This window comes from Macrobrachium nipponense, chromosome 18 (assembly GCF_015104395.2).
Source record: "Macrobrachium nipponense isolate FS-2020 chromosome 18, ASM1510439v2, whole genome shotgun sequence".
NCBI lineage: Eukaryota > Metazoa > Arthropoda > Malacostraca > Decapoda > Palaemonidae > Macrobrachium > Macrobrachium nipponense.
In genome coordinates this window covers 74,149,620-74,169,619 of record NC_087211.1, presented here as the reverse complement: position 1 = coordinate 74,169,619, position 20,000 = coordinate 74,149,620, and the positions used below count along the sequence as shown (strand labels likewise).

General features: G+C 36.5%; 1 protein-coding gene across 4 annotated transcripts in view; it reads right to left on the bottom strand.

Annotated features, from left to right (window-relative positions):
- Nucleotides 1-17,822, bottom strand: part of LOC135197182 (solute carrier family 22 member 13-like) — a 31,725-nt gene extending 13,903 nt beyond the window's left edge. The window contains exon 1 of one of the 4 annotated variants that reach the window (XM_064224174.1): nt 17,749-17,822. In XM_064224174.1, the coding sequence (XP_064080244.1) occupies nt 17,749-17,807 (59 nt within the window). In that variant the 5' untranslated portion in view covers nt 17,808-17,822. Of the gene's footprint in view, nt 1-8,055; nt 8,184-11,829; nt 12,028-17,748 lie in introns of those variants that run through there. The other 3 variants (XM_064224177.1, XM_064224175.1, XM_064224173.1) reach the window with 3 other exon arrangements.
- Between the last annotated feature and the right edge of the window lie 2,178 nt (nt 17,823-20,000).

Below are 20,000 nucleotides of genomic sequence, written 5' to 3'. Positions count from 1 at the left end.
TTGCCAAGTAAATCAGAAACATTAAAACCAGCGGAGCCTTTCGTCAACCAAATATTCCAAGGTTGTTGCTATAACTCTAGCGGCGGTCTACGTATTTACATGGTTACGTAACGCATAACTTGGCACTACATCAGTGAACTTAAATTTAGAGAACTTTGTTGAATAGAAATTCCGTCAGGTTAATGGACCGTCTGTAAATACGAGAGACATAGGGAATAAGTAATTCTGTATCTTTACCTCCTTCAGGTCCGAATAGAACATGGTTTGTATGGTGTTTTTACGTTGCATGGAACCATTGGTTATTCAGCAACGGGACCTACGACTTTACGTGACTTCCGAACCACGTCGAGAGTGAACTTCTACCACCAGAAATACATCTCTGACGCCTCAATGGAATGGTCGAGAATCGAACTCGCGGCCATCGAAGTGACAGGTAATAGAACAGAACATAAGAGGTCATTCAGCGCTGAAACGGATATTGACAGTAGAAATGTTTGAAAGTTGTAACAGGAGGAAAACCTCAAAGCAGTTGCACTATGAATCAGTTGTTATGAGAGGGTGGGAAGTAAGATGGAATCACTAGACTATGAACGGAGCTACAGTTAAAGTAATGAAAGGAGGTTAAGTAATGCCGACGGCGCAATCCCCACAACCCTTATACTTTTAGGGGTTAATTGACCTTCATTTCCCCTTACCTCATTTCATTTTCATTTGCTGACTGTGTTTTCACTCTCTTTTCGTGGATCCCCTCTCAGTGATCGTTTCCAAGGCAGCCCTTCTCAGTTGAGTGCAATGGGACGTGCAATCACTTTTGACATTTTTACAGTCACTGAATTCTAGACGTCAATTCTAACACACTCACACACACACACAAAACATTGGGCATATGCTTTGACAAATGAAACCGAGTCAAGCAAATGCTTTTACAGGCCATCATGGTGCCCTAACCCTCTCTTTACATCCAGCGATAATAACTTGAAATAATCGCAAAATCAAAGTATAACCATGGATTCAGAGGCAGTCTGCTTATACCTCTAGAGATACGCACCCTCCTGAAGTCGCTTATACGATACCCTCAGTCGTCAAGACATCACTGATAACGGCCGAGACGAAGTTACTGTAGCCTGATAGATATGGGCAGACTGGGTTGCTCCAAATTCGGCTATATTGAAGGAGGAGCATGCTTTCTGGGTCGATTTTTCGATGACTTTAGACTTTTGCATTTCATACTGTTTTTGCTTTCGTTCATCTTCCTACATTACCAAACGAATGATTAATATTCATAAAAAACAACTATAAGTAACTAAAAAAAAATGGACCGTTTCCCAAGCGTATCTGGCAATGATATATCCATGAGTATTCGTAGCTTTACGTTTCTTCGTGTATTTTGTCACGTATGCGTCTTATATTCATAATATATTCACGTTATTACAGGATGTCAGATACGGTACGATATTCTTCCCTTTCAATGAGAGACACTATCTAAAGACCTGTCCGCACTAGGAAACAAAGTTTGCAAACTTTGTTTCCAAACAATGTTTCCTAGTGTGGACAATCTTTATAAACTCTACTTTTGCGGATATAACCTACCCTTGGATGGCAGAGAACTTGCAAATCATTTAAGCATATGTTTTTGCCGGTTCTGCGAACGTTTGTGTGTTTGCTTTGGCAGATGTGCCTATCAATAAGCATTCAGTCAGAGTTGCGGGCTCTCAAAAGTGAACGTGCGAAGGCCTCCGACCAAGCCGAAAACGCAGGAGCGAAACCAAAGCTTTTGAAAAAGGACTGCCAAGGTGCAGGATATGCACCTGGAGATAACTGAACATCCAGGCAACAATGAGTGGGTATGGCGGCCCATGATACCCCAGTAAATAATCCAATTTGTAGGAACTATATCAATACCTGTTTAATACGTACACAGATGACTTGAATGTCAAACTGAACTCGCTCCCAATCGGATGCACCGTCAATGATACAACTATAAACAACCTCTGTTACGCCGACGATATGGTTCTGATTTCCCCATCAGTGCAAGGTCTCCAACGACTCGTCGACACCTGCCGCCAATATGCAGAGGAATTTGATATAATTTACAACGAAACCAAGACCCAGTGCATGTCGCTGCTCCCGAGATCGCTTAAGCATATTGCAGAACCTCAAATTTTCCTCAGAAACCATCGGCTGGAATTTGTGCACGAATTCCCGTATTTGGGTCACATTATCACCGACGACCTAAAAGATACGGCAGACATTGAACAGAGGCGTCGTAAACTATGTGCAGCTGGCAACATGATTGCAAGGAGATTTGCCTTCTGTCACCGAGACGTGAAACTGCTGCTATTCCGCTCGTACTGCTACAGTATCTATGGGTGTTCCCTCTGGACGAACTATACCCGAGAGACCATGAGACGCATCACTGTTGTGCACAATGACATTCTGAGACGCCTCACAAACACTCCCCGCTACCACTCCGCCACACAGATGCTCATTGAAAACCACCTGGACAATTTAAAAATCATTGTTAGGCGAACAATGTCCAGTCTGGTAACCCGAGTGAGAAACAGCAGCAACTCGCTCATACAAAGCATCCTAAGGAGTGAAGCAAGAAGAAAATCTAAATTGTGGGAAAGATGGGAAAAGGAGGCCTTTGTCCCCTAAAGGACTTAATCTCTGTATTGGCAAGATGTCATCTGCAGTTTTTGTCATTATTACATTTATTGCTGATATTTTAATTTTTCATTATTACTGTGATTACTATCAAGTTAAAGTTTTATTTACATTTAATTTATGTATTAAGCCCTCTGGACCTGACTACTGTAACCACCCAAGGTCTTTAGTTGAAATTTGAGTTATATAATATGTGCACCAAATGTTATTACTCTCAATGCATTTTTTTTTCTCACCAATATTATTACTGTTATTACCAGTATGATGATTACTAGCTTTTGTGCTACCTCAGCTATTTTGTGGATAAGTGCCGATTATTCATTTTCTTTTTCTATTTTATCATGTCTCATGTATCTAGATTGTGTATGTTACTGTCTGTATTTTGTATACTCAATGTATATGGCCCCGAGCTGAAATAAAACATATTATTATTATTATTATATAATATTTATTTGATATCAACACAAGGAGAAGGGACCAGGTGCAACTTGGCAAGTAACAACTAGAAGTTTTAGTTTCCTGTCAAATAAAACTATTTGTCTGTCCGTCCCCAAATCTCCAAGACTACTGAGGCTAGAGGGCTGCAAATTGTTATGTTGATCATCCACCTTCCAATCATCATACATATCAAATTGCAGCCTTCTATCCTCAGTAGTTTTTATTTGATTTAAAGTTAAAGTTAGCAGTGATCGTGCGTTTGCACCGCTATAGGTGTCAATAACGCAAACCACCACCTGGCCGTGGCTGAAAGTCTCACGGACCGTGGGTGAGAGTTTATTAGGCCGTGTCTGAGAGTTTCATACAGCATTAGACGCTGTACAGGAAACTCGATTCGACGCATTTTTTACTTGTTTACTCTCCAGTTCCATTTCTGAGAAGTTAACCTTCCGCACTCAAAATCTGTCTCCTCCCATATTTATTTATTAACCAATTTTCAAAATTGAAAGTGCTTATGAATCTTGAAGGATTCGAGAAGAGATCTGGACGTTTGAAAATTTAAAATTTCCTTATATGTGACTAGAGTTAATTTCCCCTCTCCCCTTTTTTTTTAGCCCCTCTTCCGTTTTTAACCTTCACACTCTTTCCTTAATCCCTTAAAAAACCAGAGAACTTTGAAAGATGTCTATCATACATTCCACTTCAGAATATGTTGATGTTCATAAATTTTTCAATATTGAAAATTGGTTGATAAATAAAAGAATAGACAGATTTTGAATTGCAGGTATTCTTAATTGTGTATTTTATTTTTATCAGACTAGTAAAAAAAATAAAGTTATCGATCAAATTCGGTGAAACTTGGCAAGTAATCAATTCTAATGTATCCACATACGCTGACAAATTCTGGTTGATGTAGGTCAGTTACTAAGATCGTTTTTTTACTTTTTTTTTTTTTGCGTATTCTCCTCGCCGTCAAGTCATATTGAGTCCTCCGTTTGCGATAAGTTTTGTAGCTTTTGGTGTTACATTATTTGTGATAAGGTTTATCGAGAGTATCTTAAGTCTAAGGTGTTTTCATTACAGATTTACAGATAAGCAGAGGATGTTTCAAATGAAAGAAAACGGGGATAAGGATGAGCTGGAGCCTCAGTGGCGTGGTCGGTATGGTGTTGGCTTGCCACCTCAATGGCCGCAAGTTCGATTCTAGGGCATTCCATTGAGTGGTGAGAGATGTGTATTTCTGGTGTCAGAAGTTCACTCTAGACGTGATTCGGAAGTCACGTATAGCCATTGGTCCCGTTGCTGAATAACCACTGGTTCCATGCAACGTAAAAACACCATACAAACAAACAAACAAACAATATGGATGAGCTCGTCACTGACAAAGACAGAGAAAACAAGTAAAAAATACGCCGAGGTTTCTTCGGCACGATCGAGTTTTCTGTATATACATCATATAATCAAGACCACAGAAAATAGATCTATTTTTCATTGGTCTCGGTATAATGCTGTATGAGCCGCTGCCCATGAAACTTTAACCACGACCCGGCGGTGGCCTGGGCTATATCGTTGCCAGATACACGATTATGGCTAACTTTAACATTTAAAAAATAATAACTACTGAGACTGACGGTTGTAATTTGGTATGTTTGATGGTTGGAAGGTGGATGGTCAACATACGGATTTGCAGCCCTCTAGCCTCAGTAGTCTTTAAGATCTGATGCGGACAGGAAAAGTGCGGACAGACAAACAAAGCGTCTCAATAGTTTTCGGAATTCTCTGCTTACCTCCGATTTTCCTTGCTCTGTTAACTTTATTTTCGTCTAAAGGCAAAAACCTATGTATATTACTGCCTCCTTTTTGTTTTATCGGATCTCAGTTAGCTAGATGCAGAGCGGAAAGAGAAGTAAAGATGATAATAATCTGGAAATGAACCACGGGTTAGGAAATCACGGTATTGATTAACTGATGCGTTTACGACTCCTGGTGTCGCAGCCAAGTTTGGTCATCAACTAAGAAGGGTTTGTAGGAATCTTACGTCACAAAAGCAAGCCGTTTCGGGCCAAGGGTGTGTTGTGTGTTGTGTGTGGCTGTGAGGTGCATTAATCTTTATAATAACTTGTCTCAGTAATTAAGTACAATTATTCTCACCAATCGGTTTTTAATGAAAGAAACTTTGCCTTCAAGTGAGTCGATCCAGCTTCTGTGATTTCCTATACTTGCCCAACACCTGGACCGAAGTCATTAATCTTTATGGCCTTGATAGATGAGACATCTGTTTTCTGGACAAACAGCTGCTTCTGATAATGCTAAAAGCGGCTGAGGGAAGACCGCTGTGCATAGCATCAGTTTCTTTCAAAAATTTGTTCATCGCCCTTTCAACCGAAAACAAACAACATACATGGTTCAGTTTCTGTGGCTTCCCTAAAGAGAACAGACAGAAGGAAAGAAGGAAAATATCAGTTCGTTCATCCATCTATTCCCGCGAAACGCCCATGCTTTCTCGATCGACTTGATCAAGGTCTCTCTGGGATGTGCTCGCTGATGACCGACCAACCCAGCCGGCCGGTTTCGTATGGTAAGGGCATCTCCATAAATTCAACCTCTCGGGGTTTACTCCAACCTCTTTTGGAATAAATCCAACCTCCGTCGGTTTAAATCCACCCCCTTGGGTTCAAATCCAGCCTCCTTGAGTTGACATCTAACCTCATGGGGTTTAAATCTATCTTTCTTGGGTTCAAATCCAGCCTTCTTGGCTTTAAATCTAACCTCATTGGGTTTAAATTCAACCTCCTTGGATTTAAATCTAACCTCATTGGGTTTAAATTCAACCTCGTTGGATTTAAATCTAACCTCATTGGGTTTAAATTCAACCTCCTTGGATTTAAATCTAACCGCATTGGGTTTAAATTCAACCTCCTTGGGTTTAAATCTAACCGCATTGGGTTTAAATTCAACCTCCTTGGATTTAAATCTAACCTCATTGGGTTTAAATTCAACCTCCTTGGATTTAAATCTAACCGCATTGGGTTTAAATTCAACCTCCTTGGGTTTAAATCTAATCTCATTGGGTTTAAATCCAGCCTCCTTGGGTTTAAGTCTATCTTCCTTGGGTTTAAAGCCAACCTCCTTAGGTTTAAATCCAGCCTCCTTGGATTTAAGTCTATCTTCCTTGGGTTTAAATCCAACCTCCTGGGGGTTACAGCTCCCCCCTCTCCACCCCATCCGGGATATACCCATACCCAGGATGCTGATAACATGACACATTTGCAAACAGGCGCGGAGGATAAGGGTTATTATCCGGTTATCTCGGCGGTAGATCCAATCTAGACTATTAGACGACAAGGATGACTATCTAATCTGAACAATTAAAGTCAAACTTTCTTTGTAGGTAGAGACACTCATCTTGTGTTCTCGGGCCCCAATGTTCCCAAGGGATGAATTTTAAATATAATAATAATAATAATAATAATAATAATAATAATAATAATAATAATAATAATAATGAATAATAATAATAAGAGAGAATACCTTCTCTGGGGAGTGTAGCGTTGAAGATTTTGGCTGTTTCAACGACATTTAATTTATACAGTCTTCTCTATTCGTCTTATAATATCTTTTTCGTCAGCTTGTATACCAAGTTTCCCAAGGACATATGAATATTTCTGTTTTCTTAGTTTTATTTCCTCTAACGTATCGACAGCGAACTGGCAGTCATCTATTAGAGTGAACAAGTAAAAAAGGCGCCGAAGTTTCTTCGGAGCAATCGAGTTTTCTGCACAGCTTATAATCAAGGCGTCCGGAAACAGATCTATCTTTCGGTGGTCTCGGTATAACGCTGTATGAGCCGCGGAATATGAAACTTTCAGCCGGCCGTGGTGGCCTGTGTTGATGAGTTGCCAAAAGCACGATCATGGGCAACTTTAATCGTAAATAAACTAAAAATGCAGCCCTCTAACCACAGTCTTTTTTAAACTAAAAAGCGAATGAATCTGGATGCATGATACACAGGTATTTTTAGGAGGCAGGGTGTTTGTTTGTTTGTATGGTGTTTTTACGTTGCATGTAACCAGTGGTTATTCAGCAACGGGACCAACAGGCTTTACGTGACTTCCGAACCACGTCGAGAGTGAACTTCTATCACCAGAAATACACATCTCTCACTCCTCAATGGAATGGCCGAGAATCGAACCCGCGACCACCGAGGTGGGACGCCAACACCATACCAACCACGCCACTGAGCATGAAGTATCTCATAGTTCATTCGCTTTTGTACTCTCATAGATGACGGCCAGTGAGCTGCCAACCAACACGTTAGAGCAAATAAACCTTTAGAAGAAATAAACCTGAGACAACAGAAAGAAATCTTTGTGTCGTTAGGAAACTTGATAGACCAGCTTCATGTTGATGAAAAGATTGTTAGACGAGCAGAGAAGACGATTGAAAAATAAATACCGTGGAAACAGCAATAATAATAATAATAATAATAATAATAATAATAATAATAATAATAATAATAATAATAATAATAATAATGTTATAATTATTATTACATTCAATACACAGACAAAGATAAAAATGGATCTAAATTAAAATGCTTGCCTGCTAAAAGAGTTATCTATACGTATTTAAGTTAGGTTTTAATTTTTGCTATAGAAACAGTTTTTGACAGTCTTACCTCTTCATAAGAGTTAGAGAGAGAGCAGTAGAGTAGCAGACGCTCTTCCCGAGAGTACTGTAGCTAAGTGTAAGATCAAGTAACACGAGCCACAGAGAGAGAGAGAGGAGAAAGATTAGAGAAGAGAGAGAGAGAGAGAGAGAGAGAGAGAGAGAGAGAGTAGCAGACGCTCTTCCCAAGAGTACTGCTGTAGCTAAGTGTAACCCACACAGAGAGAGAGAGAGAGAGAGAGGAACCGCAACGATCCAATTAAATATTTCAGTTGCACGTACTGGGGGTGAGTCGCACATATAACAAAGGGGTTTGTTCGTGAAAGTTGTGCCACCCTTCCTCCCTCTTCGATAAAGCAAACCATCCACGTATATGTAAGTGGGAACTATACAGGTGCCTTGCGTATCGCACTAGATCGACTAGCGCAGGTCATGAACAAACAATGCATTTATGCCCTTGTGCTACAAGTCAGCTGTTGCTGTGGAAACGTTATCTATTTTTTTTTTAACAGTCTCAAGCATATAAGTGAGTCTGTGCACTTGAAATTGCCTTCCTTCTTAATTTATTCCAGGTCATATTAATCGCATGTCATTGCAATTTATTTAAGTTTTATTATTTCCTGTTGATGACAAAGGTAGTTTCCCGAATTTCATATTATTGTCAATCTTGTGCCAGAAATTTCGTTATCTACCATTAATTTTTTGGGGATGTGAAGTTCTTAAAAAAAAAACAAAAAAAAAATATATATATATATATATATATATATATATATATATCTATATATATATATATATATATATATATATATATATATATATATATATATATTCATATTCGTAATCTGTTTCTTTTGCATCTTTGAGTTTTGATTTATATTTTTTCTTCTTCTTCTTTGTATTGCTGAAGGAATTCATTAACTTTTTCTCATACTTGTTCCAGATTTCATATGAGTAATGTTTCATTTTTGACTCATGGTACGTGACTTTTTCATTTTGAATTTAGCTTTTTGAGCTGGAGATCTGACTGCTTCCTTTTTGGACTGATATTGTTGCACGTAAACCTGAATTTTAGGCGTGAGACTTATTTGTTGTTACTTGTGTCTGCAACGGGCCAAATGGGCCTACCCTAATAGTTTTAACTTTTGCGCAAACAGGACGGTGTGGCACTCAAAAACGAACAGCAATGCGTAAATCATGAGAAGTTCCGTGACACGCAACATAAGCTTAACCAACAATGGACGTTGGTAGTCGGCATGGCTTAGGTAATTCAAAAGAGTGCCACGCATCTCCATGTTTAATCCCGATTGGCTCCTTGTGTCTGAGGGGCCAGAATAACAATCAGCTTCCGGCATAACGATGCCATGTGAAGGTGCATTATGAAACAGAGGCCGCCCATGACGGTTCATTAGGCGCCGCCCGAACTGAATAGGCAGGGTCAGGACGAGTGCCACCCACAAAGACGTGTATCGCCATGTCGCGCCATTAAGAGCACCAACTGCCGTGTGGGTGTGACCGGCAGTATAGTTAACGTAATCGTAAAACAAGTAAAGGGCACCTGCGTAGCTAAAAAGAACACACCTGTGTTAAACGGTCCCTCGATTATTATTTTTGAATATGCTACAGCACTTCCTTTTAAACTTATTACTCTCGCGTTTTCCTTCATCGTTCGAGACCGACCACAAATGACCCAACATCAGGCCATATTTATGTCCTTTAATGTAATCTTAAATTTTCAGCGAAGTTAAAAAAGCCCATCAAATCACTGCTTGCTCGACAAAAACCAATATACATATCGAGCGATGCGCTCCATTATTTTTAGCACTGGTGAATGTGGGTAGTCATTACATTACAAGAGAATTTCTGCTATGGTATAAGTCATATACAGTTGTTGCAATACGTTGGTAAACGTATACGCTGAGACTCTTGCTTGAGAATGAAAGCTATGTGATCAGAGGTCGTTAAGACAAGTCGGCCAGACAGTGACGTCATACGGTCTCATTCTGCTGCAGGACTCACTACTGTCTCGTCGACACAACAGAACATTTGACCATACTTCGTCTTTGCTTTAATAGTTTTCGTATTGTGTTCACTTTCTTTGAATGGTAGTCTACTAGTAGCCTAACTATTTTATTAGTGTCAGTCATATATGTATATGTATTATATATATATATATATATATATATATATATATATATATATATATATATATATATATATATATTTATATATATACATATATATATATATAATATATATAGCTCATGTATATATACATATATATATATATATATATATATATATATATTATATATATATCATATACATATATAAATAAAGGTAAGTATATCTTAGTTTTACCAGACCACTAGCTGATTAACAGCTCTCCTAGGGCTGGCCTGAAGGATTAGATATTTTTACGTAGCTTGGAACCAATTAGTTGCCTACCCATGGACCTACATCATATCTGCATATTAAACGTTACTGGAATAGTAAGGCTTTGTCTCCAGTTTCTTCTTCTCAAAATGAATCAGGAATTTGACACTGATCGCTTACGTCATCTTACTTGCCCGTTTTAATGATGACGGTTATTTCAAAACTTCACCTCACCAACAAATTAAGCCATAAAATACATATTTATGGAACATTCTCTGCTCAGAAAGACGTTTTCTTTCATTTCCCAAAATGTTTGCATGAACTCGTGTTACACCCTGTATAAAGAAAATCCACAAAGGAAAGTGAAACAATGTACACGTATACACACACACACACACACACACATATTTATATATATATATATATATATATATATATATATATGTGTGTGTGTGTGTGTGTGTGTGTGTGTGTGTGCGGGTGTGTGTGTGTGTGTGTGTTTGTGTGCGTGTGTTGAACAACTGATAACCGCAAAACCGTTGAGCCAATTTCTTTCAAACTGGTCTTTGTTAATGGCTTCTTTCCAGGACAAATAAAAAAGACATTAGAAACAATGTGAGAACAATTTCCTTTTCTTTAGTCGTAGGCGCTACAGATTGGAGAACTCGGGAAATTACTCAACGTACGACTGACTGATTGGGCTACATTAAAGTTTTACAGATGTAGATTGCGTGATAGGAAATAATGCAGCCTTAGCTTTTACAAGCCACATGCAGATCTCTCTAGCTATCCACACATGTGTGTGTGCATGATATATATACTATATATATATATATATATATATATATATATATGATTATTTATCAAATTATATGCATATATATGTGTGTGTGCGCACGCGCGATTGTACCTTTTTTTTTAACAAAATGACTGACACTAATAAATAATCAGGTTACTGGTAGACTCCCATTGAAATTAAGTTAACATAAAATTGAAATATTAAAGCAAAGACGGAGGATTGTCAAATGCTCTGCTGTGTCGACGAGACGGTAGTGAGTCCTGCCTGCGATGAGACCGTATGACGTCACTGTCAGGCCGACCTTCCTCAGCAAATCCAGGGATTTCACGAAATCCCTAGGGAATGTGTGAAATGACCAATTTGCTTAGGAGCATTTGATCTCAGAGGAAACAAAACACGGCGAAAGAGTTATTTATCTACACTTGTTCGCCGTGTGTAGTTCTAGCCCGGCAAAAGAGTGTAGATGATTTGCTGTTTCTGTGTTTAGTACTATCCCGTGGCGATCAAAGGTTCCTAGGCGAATTGGTCATTTCACATACTCCCTAGGGATTTCTTTCAATCCGATTTCACATAATGTAGTATTGTAACAATGAATATGTATATACATATATAGAATTAAAAAGCTTATTGTACTCAGTACACTTAATCCAAATCATTTTCCACATATGCCTAAAGTCTGGGCACGTTCATAACATATGCACACATGTGTTATGGGAAACACACAAAACTGTGTTTAACTAAAAACTCCTTGTATTCTGTACGCTTAATCCAAGTAATATTCAACATAGACTAATGTCTTGGTTTGTCCTTGTCGTGTACGGCAATCAGGCACAGAGTGCCGGTGTGGATTAACGGTCTAAAGAAAACGCGGCACTTCAACTAACCGTGTGGTACGACTCCTCTGTCACAGCCTCAGGGAGTATTACCCAACCAGTACAAAGCACGAGCTGAACTGTACTAAACAGTCCGTAACTGCAACGAGCGAGAAGCGCCGTTGACGCGCAAACAAACGACCTCGAAAAGAAAATGATGACGCACTGAGTCTGCTTTCGAGGGAATCTACTACTACCACGCACTGGCGATTGGCACTGTCACTCGTCAGTGAGGATGAATCGCATTTAAACGAATCGATGCTATAACTGGTGTTTCATAGCAAAGACGATAAGAGTAACCGATGCCCATGAAGTTTCCGCCTCTTCAGATGAAGAATGATAATGAAATGCGCAGCTTCGGATCATGTTCAATAGGTGCCTCTCTCTCTCTCGCTCTTTCTCTCTCAATATATGTATACACACACACACACATTTCATACTATATATATAGATATATATATATATATATATATATATATATATATGTGTGTGTGTGTGTGTGTGTGTGTGTGTGTGTGTGTGTGTGTGTGTGTGTGTGTGTGTGCTAGTCCCTCACAGCCACAGCGTTCTTGAAATGGCATATCAGCCTGAGGCTATTCGCTTTCGTCTTTCTTCTCATTAATGTGTCAGCCTCCATCTTGTCCGCCTTTGATGCCGGCCATTAACTTTTGACCCTAATTGGGAGCTTGGTAAGATCGTGATGTCGTAATGATGTCACTGCGAAATAAGGATTGGCAACTCAATAGAATAAATGGGTGGAAACTGCTCCTACTTTTCATTTCTAGGACATGGCAGGCGCTTTAATTTATAGCTTATATGATATAATATATATATATATATATATAATATATATATATATATATTATATATATATATACTAAAACATATGTGCGTGCGTGTGTACATAAATCGAATTCACTAAGCCTTAGGAATATCTTGCAACCACGGTATAGTGAGCTCGATATGCTTAGTACCAGTGGAATTTAAGAAGTGAAAAACATCCAAATATACGTGTGATATACATATATATATATATATATATATATTATATATATATATATATATATTATATATATATATAGCATTAAAATGAGCACAATGCAACGATGAAAACGAGACAACAATACTAGAAATTGTCCCACCTTGACCAAAAGGTGAACCGATTTTATCATCCTCGCCCAGCACTTACAACTAGACTAAGACTGTCGACCGTCCTCTGTTTCAGTCCTGTTTTCAATCGCCTGTAGTCTACGACACAAGGAGGTTCAGCAAACTCTTATTATTTTAGAAGACTTTCTTGAAATAGGTTTTGTTCAAGCCAAGCTATAAGTCATACTGGACGATTATTTTTAAAGTATGGTTCGAGGAAATGGATTGCATTCGGTATGTCCAAAAGACTGTTGCCAAAACTGATATATATATACATATATATCATATATGTATATATATATCATATATATACATATATGATATAATACCTATGCATATATATAGAGCATATACACATGTATATGCATAGGTATATATCATATATGTATATGCTATATAATATATTGAAAGACCTGGGTTCGATCCTGATGTGAGTCAAATTAACAAATAAATAAGTTTTATATATATATATATAACGTATATTCCAAAGATCTGTCAATATTAATGCGCTTTCTATTTATTTTTATTTTTATTTTTTTTTTTTTTGAGCCTATAATGCAAGCATGTAGCATTTTGCATAATTCTATGAGGGAGCACCACTGGTACACCTGTCTTGTCACTACCTCAGCAAGAGATCAGTTTGCAATATATTTCATTCATGATGGTAGAGCTGAACTGCAGGATAAACTGTAAAATGTGAAAAGCATAAACTTAGAAATTCAATGAAAAGTGGAGATAACTTAACTACGATTTTTTCCTTTGTTTTTATCAGAATTGCAGATAATTATTAGTAGTTCCTCCCAACCCTTTTCGTTTGCTATTTTGTCATAATCATTCTGATCTGTCCCACATGGCTGGACATGTTTCAGTTTCATCAAGGAAAATGTCGGTGTTAATTAAAGTAAAGAGGCTCCATTTTGACGGGTGGCGCAGGCAAATCCGCGCGGTCCATACGAACAGACACTATAGCAAATTCACATCAACCGTGCATTTGAAGTCTAGTCCAGTCCCCTACGACGCTCCTGATTGGCTGTTGATAAGCCAGTCACAGAAGCTGGAAACTCTCAGTCTCTCTCGAGAGTTCACATAGGTCGGATGTATGTTCCATCTCTCCTGAGGGATACTTTTGAAAGACGTATCCCTCAGGAAAGGTGGAACATAGATCATACCCATGTGAACTCTCTCGAGAGACTGAGAGTTTCCAGCCCTGTGATTGGCTTATCAACAGCCAATTAGGAGCGTCGTAATTGACTGGCCTAGACTTCAAATGCACGGTTGATGTGAATCAGTGTTGCCAAAGCGCGGAGAAACGACCAAAAGTGCGGAGAAGATTCGAGCTGCGGACTTCACTCCTCATGTATGCGGCGCTGTAGGTCCGCATATATATTTATGCTTTTAAAACTTTTTTCCATTAATAAAAATGATTGAAATTATATAATATTTTCTGAAAATACTAATATTTTTTGAAAAATGAACCATTTTCACTATATATAATAATATATATATATATATATATATATATATATATATATATATATATATATATATATATATATATATATATACATACATACATACATATATATATATATATATATATATATATATATATATATAAAGTTAGTAAAATTTGGTTAATTGGAATTAATCTTAGGGTGAAGACTGACTTACATTATTGTAAAACTTAGTCATGTTTATGAGTTTCTATTTATTTATTATTTAGAAAACAATTGCAAATATGTATTAGGCAATTAACATTAGTTGAAGTTATTCAACTGATTATACCGAATAAGTTTTGATATCAGTATGCTATGAGTGGTGTATTATAATCGTGGATTTCTTTATATTAATGTAGCTTATTGATAAAAAAAAGGACCAATTATGATGTGCTCTTTTCCAATTTCTTGAAACTCATAGCCCCAAATAGGGCATTCGTTTGGCTTAGGATTGCCACATGTATAACCATAACAAATCATGCATAATATACTGTCCATTCTCTTGGGGAAATATCTCATTTCAAAATATCCGTATCATAAAAGGGGGCATATAGACCTACATGTTTCATATCGTTTTTGTCTGTTTACAATGCTCATGGCATTGATTTTAAGCCTAGACCTACGTTATATATTAGGTTGTTTATTATTATTATTACTTCAGCAAACGTTTTGATTTAACATACAGCATGTTACCTAAAGTGATGAATGTGGCTTAAAAAGAAAAGAAGGAAAATAAACTACTTATGAATATCGAAGGATTTTATATAGCTTGTCAACTTACTCTTGTGGGGGAACGCAAAAGTAATGAATGAAAAGCAGCCGTTTTTAGTAAAGAAATACATTTCGGTGCAGTTTTTTTTAAACTTCCCACTTTTTGCTGAAAACTTTATGAATAAACTTACTTGCCCGTGTTCACTTTGTGGCCTAATTTACGCATCAAATCATATATAACATTCAGAACTATAAACAGTAATTATACACACAAACACATACATTATATATCTATATATATATATATATACATATATATATATATATATAGATAAATATATATCGAATGTAATAAATCAGCTTCAAGACTGAACACTGTCCGCGTGTCTCGTTCGATTCTAAATTTGACAATCATTAAAGTTAGGTAATGTTTCAGAAGATATGAAGCAACTGAATTTCGGTAACTTGGTCAAATATTTTCAAAAGGCAAATGTTGTTTTATTTACATTCTTTTGACACTTGAAAGATCATATTTTCAAAATCATTCTCTTCTAAAAAAAATAAAAAAAATAAAGGTGTCCTGACGGTGTGTTAGACCTACGGTCTTAATTAATGGTTCTCACCACCACGCTCCCTCAGATGACGTAGGTGCGTAGAAGAGGCTTAAAATTAGGGAGCTGTCTGGCTGACCTGTTATATTTGGACCGTGGATTCTAAATTTGACCATTATTAAAGTTACGTAATGTTTCAGAAGATATGAAGCAACTGAATTTCGGAAAGGGGAAACTCTAACCCTAAAAAGGTTTAATTAGTAAACCCAACTCATATACTGGTAAAGATACGGTTAATATAATATAAGCAGGGTGACTATTTAGTCTAGTTAGTGTAGTAAAATAACATTGCTTGGCAATTAACACTACAACTCCCGGTGTGGAGCTAGTTTCTCGGTGATGTGCGGACTTCGCGGCAACCCTGAGTATCTCGAACGCGCGGTTGCAAAGAGAAACTCGTTCACACAGCGCTGATACAACCACCGTGTGTGAACGGGGACTACATATAGAGCCACCGTCAATCTCTCTCTCTCTCTCTCTCTCTCTCTCTCTCTCTCTCTCTCTCTCTTAAATCGTCTCAACAAGTGCTGTTTATATGTTCCTAGAAATTTCTCTACCCGTTGCCAAAGATTTCAGAATAACGTGCTTTTTATGCTTTCCCCGACTCTTACGTTAAGAGTTCTCTCTCTCTCTCTCTCTCTCTCTCTCTCTCTCTCTCTCTCTCTCTCTCTCCATTCTTCTCTGTATAATTTCCCATTCTTTATCTATCGCTTTATCTTAGATACGACGGGATTTACAAATGAAAATTCCTTTGCATGTCATATAAATGTCCCAAGATGTCAGCTCGTAAAAGCTATTAGGCCTACACCATGCCTCAGGGAGGATGATATTCAAAATCCACCGACTTTGTGAACAAGAACAACAATGGGTTTGTCCATACGTCGAATAATGAGATGTATCGAAGCAAAGCATAGGAATAAATACACACACACACACGGAGGAAAGCGATGTCAACAGAACACGGGCTACGTAAACTAGTCAGATTAAAGCATGTACCTAATAACCGGTACATCATCAAGGGTAAAGCGCCTGTGCTTTTGTTAGAGTGCTCGTACTGACTAAAGCCCCGTACACACTATGAATGATGGCATAGTGTGTACCTGGCTTAACGGGTGAAATTCGTTGGCTCACTTAATGAATTGGTCAGATGATCTGAGCATGGAAGGGTTGAATTGGACAATGAGGCTTTATACGTTCACTGATGACATGAGGAAGCATTTACTTATGCTACACAACTTTTCATATAACCAAAGAGAAACATGTGGGACACAGTTACCTAAAAGTTCTTTATTGCATATATAGGAACGAACAGAAATGGATAAGCGTCATATAGCACAACATATGTGTGTACACGCAATACTCGCATCAGTATTGATAGAAGTTGAAGACCACAATTGACGGATATACGTTAATGCATGTATAACGTGTCATTAAAAGGATTCGTTCGATTTATACATATATATATATATATATATATATATATATATATATATATATATATATATATATATATAACCCCCCTAACAAAACTACACAAATGAGAACTCTTACCTGTTGGTAGCAGGCGCCCTCTCTCTACAAACATTGTCAACTAGACTAATAAGCTCACATAAATACAAAAATATGCTATTTATTACCCAAAGCAGATGAACATAAAATAGACCAAATGATTAATAAGTCATGTTTTAAAAAACCCAAGTCTGCCCCACAAAGAACTGTAAATTATCATTCCACTCTCCTGGATTAGTCTAAGTATTCACTCCAAAGTCTCAAATTGTCAACCGCTACATTTTAATAGTCAGGCTCAGAGAATCCCGTTTCTAGGACAATGATATGGGACCCATCTGTAGCAAGAGATATATTCATTATATTCCCTACTATAAAATGTTAAATAAATGTAAACACTTCACACTTCTCTCTTTTCAAAGGCAACTGTTTCTAAGTCATTTAAATATGTGCCATACCTTTTTGAGATGGGCTTTTCCTCAACACCTGGTGTCCTCTCGACCGTCTTTCTTCTCATATCTACCACGCCCCAAGATCGCCTGTGGCAACAGCCCAAGCAGTCACCAATAATGCATACGCATCAAATTCCTTCGTCCAAGGAAGGCTATCTCTAGGCTTAGATATATATATATATATATAATATATATATATATATATATATTATATATATATATATATATATATATATATATATCTTGACATTAGATATCATCGACCCAAATACTAATGAGAGAGAGAGATGGAGAGAGAGAGAGAGTTAACACGATAAATAGTATCATAACATTGGTTATCGCCAGCTAGAGTGAGAGCGAAAAGCACTACTTACAACCATAACCTTTTTTTTTTCATACATGGCCTCTAACAGATTATCGAGAACTGGTCGCAAAATTGTTAATTAAGTTTTTCAACATGACACCATATATTCTTTTAGTTTTTGGAACTCTTTCACCTCCTCTATTTTCCCAAAAAATTTTAGCCCCTTTTTCTTGCTTTTTCAATAAGCCTTGTTTTCAGAATTCATATAAAAAATACAGTTGCTGAATGATACTGTGCCAGAAGTAACTGTGTTTCGACGGAGTATTCTCTCTCTCTCTCTCTTACACACACATATATACATGCATATATATATATCTATATATATAGTATATATATATTTTATATAGATATTACATATATGATATATATATATATATATATATATATATCATATATATATATATATATAAAAAAAAAAACAAATATAATATATATATATATATATATATGTATATATATATATATATATCATATATATATATATATATATATATATATCACATATACTATATATGCATGTATATATACATACATATAATATATTTATATATATGTGTATGTATATATACATATATACATACATACATATATATTGTGACGAAGCTCCCAAAATAGTTACCTCACGACATCCAAACACCTGAACATTCATCACAGATAAAATACAACTTAAAACTTATCCGTCATGTAAAAGAATTCAGGCCAAGTTCATCAAAACAGGTGTGAAGTAATCTTATATGAGATGAAATTATTTAAAGGGCTTCATTCCAACAACAACTTTAAAATTTTAAGTATTTCCCTGGTTCTAACTCACTTAACAAAATAATGCAGAAAAACAGCACAATTTAAATTCTATCACTGGTGGTTAATAAAAGAAAGTGTTATAGAAATTTTAAATACAAATATTTTATTTATAAATTCAAAATTTACAAGTGAAATTCACAATCTCAGGGAAATTTACCATTACTTGAAAACAACACAAACTTTAATTGATTCTTGAATTAATTATCAAACAAAAGTAAATCAAAATTAATCTGTCAAGAAAATTGATTAATCAAGAAATTAAATCCTTCAATCAAAATTCAAACTGTAAAACAATAATTAACATTTGAAAAGAAATCTAAGTAAATGCAACTTAATTCACAGGTGTTAAATTAAATCAAATATGCAATGTTAAGTCAGTAAGAAACACCTGCGGTAATCAAACAAATTGTGAATGCAAAAACCTTGAAAAACACAATGTAAAATAACGTTCAATTCACCACTAAAATGTGAAAAGTCACCAACTAAGACACACAAAACAAAAAACACTGTAAAAGAACTAAATACAGAACACAAAAATTTACAATTTGCCAAAAATTAAATAATTTTACCTAACAACTGTAAATATTTTTTTAAGTGCACTTAAAACTTATAATAACACATTACCTGGTACCAGTTGTTCCTTATTGCTACAGCTTCACAATTCACTACACTCTTTCACAGGCGTCATTACAAAAACCCGTTTACACTGTCTGTTCAGGTTCCATAAATAACCACTCTGCTTTAATGAAATTAAATAAATCTAAAAGTTACAAGTAACCATTTAAGTACAAAAAATCAATATTTCCCTCAGTCAGGAAGAGAGAGAGAGAGACAGTAAAAATTGAACCTGCTCGCTATGGTTCCAAGGTTGACAACCAACGCAAGTTATCTCGAATATCAGACTGACCCTCTCTTCTAAGGGAACTATTGATCAACAAAATTCTACCTCAAAATGGCTGATGAAGTCAAAACAATGCAAAATATTTTGAGAACGTGATACTCTGCAAGTAATCTCGGTAATTCTCTTTCAAAACGAGAACTAAGGGGGAAAGTGGGATTACAACTATAAAAAATCTTTAATATTACACTGTTT